General features: G+C 43.4%; 1 protein-coding gene across 1 annotated transcript in view; it reads right to left on the bottom strand.

Annotated features, from left to right (window-relative positions):
- LOC104991344 (Fc receptor-like protein 2) overlaps positions 1-8,545 on the bottom strand; it is a 15,180-nt gene extending 6,635 nt beyond the window's left edge. Inside the window, exons 1-5 of the mRNA XM_010843762.1 lie at positions 8,515-8,545; positions 7,057-7,077; positions 2,661-2,921; positions 2,154-2,435; positions 78-365 (exon numbers count right to left, since the gene is read on the bottom strand). Of these exons, the coding sequence (XP_010842064.1) occupies positions 78-365; positions 2,154-2,435; positions 2,661-2,921; positions 7,057-7,077; positions 8,515-8,545 (883 nt within the window). The remainder of the gene's footprint in view (positions 1-77; positions 366-2,153; positions 2,436-2,660; positions 2,922-7,056; positions 7,078-8,514) is intronic.
- Between the last annotated feature and the right edge of the window lie 248 nt (positions 8,546-8,793).

Raw genomic sequence — 8,793 nt, 5'->3', positions numbered from 1 at the left:
GGAACATCCTCACTGTCACAGAAGGAAACCAATTGCAGTTGGGACTCTCCGGCTAATTAGGAGAACTAGCTACTTACTTCTCACAGTGACGTTCACTGCCTCGCTCTGGATGAGGCCGTAGCCGTTGTCAGCTGTGCAGTAGTAGCGCCCGGCATGGCTCTCCCAGATAACGGGCATCTCCAGCTCTGCTCTCTGGGAGCGCTGACTTTTCTGCCCCAGACTCTCTCTTGTGCCTTCTCTGTGCCAAGAGAACCTGGTTTTCCCGGTGCCTTTGGCCACAGAGCAGACAAGGACGAGCGTCTCCCCTTTAACCACCTGGTCCCTCTGGGGCTGTGTCTCCAGAAGCACTCCAGACACCGGGATTCCTGTGTGAACACAGGACGACAGGTGAGGGCATGATGGGAGGAGGATGGGGCTGGGATGTTGGACAGGGGCACTTTTTATGGGACTTGAAGATACACTCTTCTGCAGGTGCAGAAGGGTGAGGGCCTGGAGGGGAGGCTGGTACCACCTGCTGAGCATTATGGCGGGCGGAGCTGGTGGGATGTTTAGGCAGAGAAGTATTTTTTTTATCAGGGAGGGTACATGCTGAAGGCCCTCAGGTAGGATCACCCTGCTCCTGAATGCTGTAAAAATTCCAACTTGCACTTCCTCTACACTCATTAGCCTTTGCTAATGACCACAGCCCTTAGTGATCTTCCTCCTTCCTCATTTCCAGATAAACTCAGGACAGCAGGAGTGATGGGAAGGGGACTGTCAGGGGAGTCCCCACCCACTTCCACCACTTATTCATTGCGTGATCTTCATAGATTAGTTAATCTCTCTGATCCTCAGTTTTCTCAAAAGTAAAGTGTGGATAATCATACTAACTTCATAGTGTTCTCATGAAGATGAAACAGCATGCATGTTCAAAGAACCTGTTACACTGAAGATGTCCAGCAAATGGTGGCTCTTACTGGTACTACTCTCCACTGATGTGGTTGAGATACCAGGGTGCCTGGGTTCAGATTCCAGCTGTGCCGCTTATTTGCTGGGTTCCCTTGGGGCAGGCCACCAAACAGCTCTGTGCTTTCAGTTCCTCATGTGTAAAGTGAGGATGACATAATATCCACTTTATAATTTTCACCTACTTCACAGGGTTACTCTGAGGACTAAATATAAAACTGCTCTGATCAGTGCCTTCCTAGTACTTGATAAACTTTCTACAAGTCTTCCCCTCTGCAAATATTTCTGAGCATCAGAGGGGTTCTGAATTGAATATAACAGCTTGGTTTCAGGTTAATATTTATTAAACTTTTAATAAATGCTGAGGATTCTTATTGATATTTCTCACATCATCATTATCATCATCATCACTTTGTTCCTTCATTGCTCTAGCTGGCTTAAATGTGCCTCCTAGTTGGGGGTCATTCTCTGCAGACAGAGACCATGATTTATCTCTTGGTTCACTGAGCATTCCTCAGTGCTAAGCATACATAAATGATCCAGAGAGATTATTATTGTTTTTTTAAACTACTTCTTTACTTTTTAAAAAAAATTATTTTTTAAACTATTTTAAAATACATATGTAAATTATACATATGTATTTTAAATTTATTTATTTGGCTGAACTGGATCTTGTTGCAGCTTGTAAGATCTTTTAGTTGTGGGGTGGCTCAGATAATAAAGCATCTACCTTCAATGCAGAAGACCCGAGTTTGATCCCTGAGTCAGGAAGATCCCCTGGAGAAGGCACGGGCAACCCACTCCAGTATTCTTGCCTGGAGAATTCCATGGACAGAGGAGCCAAGTGGGATACAATTTATCAATTTGCAAAGAGTTGGACACGACTAATCGACTAACACTTCCACTTTCTATGGGATCTAGTTCTCTGACCAGGGATTGAACCTGGACCTCTTGCATTGGGATCATGGAGTCTTAACTGCTGGACCACCAGAGAAATCATATATATATATATGTTTTTTCTGGTAGGGAGAGCAGAACTGTTGGGAGATGATGCCATGGTAGCAGTTAATAAAGCAGAGCCTGATTGAGTCATTGTAGTCCCCCAACCACAGGCATAGAGGCAGCACAGGTGAAATGAAGAACACAGATCTGAATGGGAACTACAGTTCTCTGCCCACCCAACCTAGCAGCCCAGTACCAATGCTCACTTTGCACTTGTATATAGGACTGCTGACTCTGCTTTGAGACACTGTGAGATACTGTCCTTGCCTCACACCAGTAATATCCTGAGTCTTCTTTCCATATTTCTGAGATCCAAAACTCTGGTGAGTCCCAGTCTGACCTCAGGGTGTAGCCAGCCCTGTAGAAGGAGTAGCGAAGTTGGGTCTCTGATCTGTCAGCAGGGAGCTGGGTACCACAGGACAGGGTTACTGAGGCTCCCTCAGTGGGTTGCAAGGGTCTGGTTGTCAGTTGAGGTGCTGGAAACAGCTCTGGAGGGAAGAATTAAACAGAGGCCACCAGTCAGTGAGGTATAGAGTTCCTGTGGAGAAGTGCCTTTTCAGCCCCAGTGAGCAGGAAACAGGCCCAGACTCCAGGACACGCAGCCACCCACCATTTCTCCCTTCCTGGGTGGTCTTCTCTGCTCTGCACCTTGCTCCTTCCACACAGGCCCTACTCCTTCCCAGTCTCGTCCACTTAAACAGTGAGACCCTCACCTCGGACAGTGAGCCACGCAGATCTTGTTTGTTCTGTGTCATCTATAAATAAGAACACTTTCCTTTTTGCCTTACAGTAATAGGAGCCGCTGTCACTGGGTCTTGCATTTGAAATGATATAGGTGTTATAATAAGCGGGTAGCCAAGCTCCATCTTTGTAGAACGTCAGTCTCTTTATTTTATTATTGTCTCTGCCAGAGCACCTCACCACCACCTGGTTTCCTTCATAGGCATAGTATGGCATATCGATACTCAGCCAGTCTGCAAAAGATGCAAAAATTTCTATGATTCCAAGGCTCCCCACTCCCATCCCAGCCCTCTAACTTCTGTTCATAAGGTGGAGGGATAGTGCAAACTCATGTACAAGAAGCTGGGCAGCCATAGGTCCCTTGGCTTCTGTGCTCAGCAAAGGTGAGCTCTGTTTCACTTAGTGACATATTTTGTCTTCCAAACATCCTAATAGCTTTATGTCTATTAAAAATATTTTGATCCCTTTTTTTTCCCCCTGGGTGCCAATACTTTTCTGGAATAAATATGGATTTAAAACAGTTCCACTTAACATCCCCTAATATCCATTCAAGGTGACCTCATATCCCTGTGGCAGCCATAATTAACCTTTGCTTTTGTCATTCCTTAGAGGCTCAGCCCAGGAGTACAATTCAAAAAGCTTCCCTTTGTCATTCTCCTTGGATGAAACAATCTGGGCCACTGAGATATCAGCCCTGGGATCTACAGCTTCAATATTCATAATTCCCCACTTGGATGCTTTTTTCAGAGGCATCTGGATGATCCCTAAGAGAAGAGAAGTGGGCTCCTCTACTTGTTCAGATCATTGCCTCCCCACGAAAGAGAGTGGTCACTAGAGAGCGCACGAACAGCCTGGTGTTTTGGATCTGCCCCAGGAGGGAAAGCAAACCATACAGTGGAGAGGAGCGAGAAACTATTGCCTGAAAGTTTGTGCAGAAAGAAGGGGGAGTCAACCACCACAGTGCTCTGTGATTCAACCCTGAAGCCTTAGGCTTCTTTGGGGGAAAATTTTTTGGTTGACAGTGGAACTAGAAATTCAGGTTTAAAAATCAATTTGGGATTGTAGTTCATTTCAGTTGCTCAGTCGTATCCAACTCTTTGAGCCCTTGGATTGCAGCACTCCAGGCCTCCCTGTCCATCACCAGCTGGAGTTTATTCAAACTCATGTCCATTGAGTTGGTGATGCCATCCAACCATCTCATCCTCTGTCATCCCTTTCTCCTCCTGCCTTCAATCTTTCCCAGCATCAGGGTCTTTTCAAATGAGTCAGTTCTTCACATCAGGTGGCCAAAGTATTGGAGTTTCAGCTTCAACATCAGCCCTTCTAATGAATATTCAGGACCGATTTCCTTTAGGATGGACTGGTTGGATCTCCTTTCAGTCCAAGGGATTCTCAAAAGTCTTCTCCAACACCACAGTTCAAAAGCATCAATTCTTTGGCATAGTACATTGGGATATTGCAGTACATTGGGATAAATTGCAGGGAAAATATTTGTTGTTCTGATGTAAAATCTAATCCCTGGTCTGAACTTTGGATCATTCCCCTTCAGTGTAAAGACAGGCAGTGCCATACATGAAGGAACAGAGTGGGAAAAGAGACTGCCCTTGAGAGGGTTTTCTTAGGCTGTCTGCCAGCTCACCCCTTCAGCCATGAGTTGATGGTGGAGGGAAGGAGTGCTAGGTCTCAGTGTCTTGTCTCGTGATGTCAAGATCGACACTTGATCGTGATGTCAAAGTGGGATTAATGAAAACTCCAATTCAAAAAGATCCTTGCACCCCAATGTTCACAGTAGCACTGTTTGCAATGGAAGCAGCCTAAATGTTCATTGACAGATGAATGGATAAAGAACATGTATATGCATATTAATATGGATGTACACACACAATGAATACTGTAGCTGTTGTTGTTCAGTTGCTAAGTTGCGTCTGACTCTTTGGAACCCCATGGAATGTAGCACACCAGACTTCCCTGTCCTCCACTATAAGTGGAATACTACTCAGTCATAAAAGAGTGAAATAATGCCACTTGCAGCAATGTGGATGGACCCAGAGATTATCATGCTAAGTGAAATAAGTCAGACAGAGAAAGGCAAATACTATAGACCACCTATATGTGGAATCTAAAATATGATACAAATGGACTTATTTATAAAACAGAAACAGACACAGACATAGAAAGCAAATTTATGGTTATCAAAGGTGAAAGGGGGAAAAGGATAAATTAGGAGTTTGGGATTAGTAGATACAAACCATTATATATAAAATAAACAACATGTGTTTACTGTATAGCACAGGGAAACATATTCAATATCTTGTAATAACTTATAATGAAAAAGAATATATATGTATAACTGAATCACTCTTCTGAAAACCAGACTCTAACAAATTTGTAAGCCAACTATACTTCAATTAAAAAAAAATGCGAAGTGGGATTCATAAGGAGGTGGAGAGAAAGCTTTCATATTATGATAAACATTTTCTCATCTTTTAAATTTTCTGTTTTTGTTGTATTTTACAACATTCACAGTCAGTATAGGGATCTCTATTTATATAATTGGAGAAGTAAAAGGTGACCTATCCCAGTGTTCTTGCCTGGGAAATCCCTTGGACAGAGGAGCCTGGTGGACTAGTCCACAGGGTTGCAAGAGTAGGACACAACTTAGGGACTAAACCACCACCACCACCATATATATAATACATTAAAGGTACATGCTTAAAATTTTTTCTTGATAGAACAAAATGATCAAATAAGTTCAGAGATGATTACTCCATATTTTTTTAGCTACTTCAAAAGCCCCACCATTAGGCTAGGAGGTTGGAGTGGATGGTGGGAGTCATAAGTATTGATAAAGAGAAAGAAGTCTTAATGCCTTCTGGAGACCAAAAGTTTTCTTCCTCAACATTGGGCAAGGTTTTGCTTCTCTGATAGCTCAGTTGCTAAAGAATCCACCTGCAACGCAGGAGACTTCGGTTTGATTCCTGGGTCAGGAAGATCCACTGGAGAAGGGATAGGCTACCCACTCCAGTATTCTGGCCTGGAGAATTCCATGGACTGTATAGTCAATGGGGTTGCAAAGAGTCGGACATGACTGAGTGGCTTTCACTTTCACTTCACTTTCAGTGAAGATTACAGAAATTAAAACTTAATTAAAGAAATATTTGAAAAATAAGATTTATGTGACCAACTTGGTAATATTGACAACAGCTGGAGTTAGATAAGAAATGTGACTACAGGTTACACAGAGTCTGGGACAAAGATTGGACCCTTTTCCCTGTTTACTTACAGACCCATTCCTTTGAGGCCTTCCCAGATGGCGCTAGTGGTAAAGAACCTGCCTGCCAGTGCAAGAGACATAAGCAACTTGGGTTCAATCCCTGGGTCAGGAAGATCCCCTGGAGGAGGGCATGGCAACCCTCTCCAATATTCTTGCCTGGAGAATCCCATGGACAAAGGAGCTTGGTGGGCTACAGTCCATAGGGTCACACAGAGTCAGACACAACTGCAGTGACTTAGCATGCATGCATGCCATTCCTTTGAGGAAGGTACAATTGTACATATGTGCACATTATACTATAATTTCACGGAGTTCCCTGGATCCTATGAAGCTGATTCAGAGACCCTGTAATGTGTTAAGAACACTTTTGCTTAAAATAACAAAATATAATGTATATCATCAGATATAAAAGTACTAGATTTATAAGTATCACTTTCCATCCCTATAGCAGGATAAATACTCTCTCAAAGGAATCATTAAAGAAGGAAGTGTAACTTTCCAGGTTAATATAAAGGCAAACTTTCTTTTTCATTACATTAGAATTTTAATTTAAAAAAAGAAAGAAAAACAAGTTAGACATGGGTAGTTTGCAATCCAAATATAAGATTGAGGGAAGTTCTTGTTTTTTTTTTTTTGCACAGCATCTTCCTAGCCCACTGGTTTTCTATTATAAATATTTTCCATCACTGTCTCTAGTGCTTCTGTTGGAGGCGACTGAACTCCTGTGGATGAAACCAGGAGAACATTTTCCCAATACTACATTGCATGATTTGCTTTCTCTTCATAAATTAAATTCTTTCCTGTCCCAGGGCTTAATAGTAAAGGGAGAGGAATTCATTGCCTTGGAGTGTCAGGGTAGGGTCTTTTGCCCATCAAGCAGGCAGGTAGCAAAGATGAATGTGACATCGGAGCATTCCTGCCCCGGCTGGGACCAGGGTGAGACACTGGCCTTGTGTTCTCTTCACCCCAGTCCAAGCCCTGATCTCCAAAACCCTCACCTAAGAGGCTGGGGGAAGTGGTATCTTCCTTGCATAGCAGAGTAACTATGGTTCCTAGAGATCTAAAAGAACACCACCACCAAAAGAGTAACTCACCTGACTGCACGCTGATAGGAGCTGTGGGGGAATAGAGTCAGAGAGGTTACTATAAGACCAGAATCACGATCTTTTTAAAAAAAGGTTATAACTCTCTAAAAATATTTCCAACAATTCTCTTTTCCCCTTTCCTCTATCCCTTCTTCCCTCTACCCCTACTCTCCCTTCCCTTCCATCCTCCTTCCCTCAGTTCCTCTATTTTCCCTTCTATCTCCCCTTCCTACCTTCACAACATTCCTATAGAACTGAATGTTTGTTTTGTAACAAAAAACACTCTGTAAACACAAACCATCTCCTTTACCAGAAGTTGGTTATTTTGCAAGTAAATTCTCAGTTTCATGACTTACTATCTCCTCTCCCACCTTCTCTTTTTAAGACTGATTTTTGTTTGTTTTGTTTTATTTTGAGATACATTGCCTGCCTGGTGGCAACACACAAACCAGGAAGGGTCGGGAAGGAAATGGTGGTGTCCTCTTGACACTGTTTCCCTTTTCCCCTATTTGGATCTAGTACTGTATTTGCATCCATATACAAGAGTCATGGCTTCGGTGGCTCAGAGGTAAAGAGTGCCTGCAATGCAAGAGACACAGGAAATGGTGGTTTAGTCCCTGGGTGGGGAAGATTCCCTGGAGGAGGGCATGGCAATCCACTCCCAGTATTCTTTCCTGGAGAATCCCATGGACAGAGGAGCCCGTGGGCTACAGTCCATGGGTTCTCAAAGAGTCGGACATGAAGCGACTGAGCATGCATGCATACACACGAGTCATATTAATCAGCAAAAAACACAATTTCATCTCTGGGTAGCAAGTATTGAAGCCTCTCCAAAACCTAAGTCTAGGAAAGTTGGAGTTTAACCAAAAATGTGGTAATTTGAAGTAGAAGTGGGGTTGGCGGCAGAGGAGGATTGAAATGGGCTAGAAATAAAATTTATCCTAACAGAAAATTCCTTTGATGTCCTTTTAAGAAGCTTTCCAATTTTGTTAGAGATCAAAGTAGAAATGGTTATTAAACAAAGGGAGAAGGCATTAGTATTTGGAAAAGAAACTCACAGTCCTTTGTTTTTCCTGGGAACCCTGCTCATCAGTACTCATTTGCATATTACCTATTATTGGTCCTGAGTTAGAAACTGAAGCCCATTGCTACTAATTCTAGCAGCAGAAGAAGAGATTCTGGGTGCCCAGGTACAGGTGATTCTGCCGTGTGTATGTGTTAGTCACTCAGTGGGGTCCAACTCTTTGCTACCCCATGAACTGTAGCCCATAGACTCCTCTGTCCATGGGATTCTCTAGGCAAGAATACTGGAGTGGGTAGCCATTCCCTTCTCCAGGGAATCTTCCTGACCCAGGGATCGAACCCAGGTCTCCTGCATTGGCAGGCAGATTCTTTACCCTCTGAGCCATGAGGGAAGCCCGGTTCTTCCCCAGCTGTCCCCAAATCCTGCTGCAGCATCCTACCCACCAAGGACCAGAAGCAAAGGCCACAGGAACATGAGGCTGGAGGTGAGAAGTTCTCCCAGTGACTGGTGCAGCTCAGGTCCCAGAGCAGAATCCACAGTCTATCCCCGTGGACTGTGAAGCCAGGATTGGGCACTGTGGTTCAGGTTTTATTTTATAGAAATAATAAAAAAAAGGAAGTAGGAAATCTCTCTGTTTGACAATCAGCATTGTCCTTACCCCCGACCCCACATATGCTGAGAAAGTAAATGTTGTTCTTTTGGTTTTTTTTTTTTTTTTTTTT

Source organism: Bison bison, unplaced genomic scaffold (assembly GCF_000754665.1).
Source record: "Bison bison bison isolate TAMUID 2011002044 unplaced genomic scaffold, Bison_UMD1.0 scf7180017864186, whole genome shotgun sequence".
NCBI classification, from domain to species: domain Eukaryota; kingdom Metazoa; phylum Chordata; class Mammalia; order Artiodactyla; family Bovidae; genus Bison; species Bison bison.
This window is presented reverse-complemented; position numbering and strand designations above follow the sequence as displayed.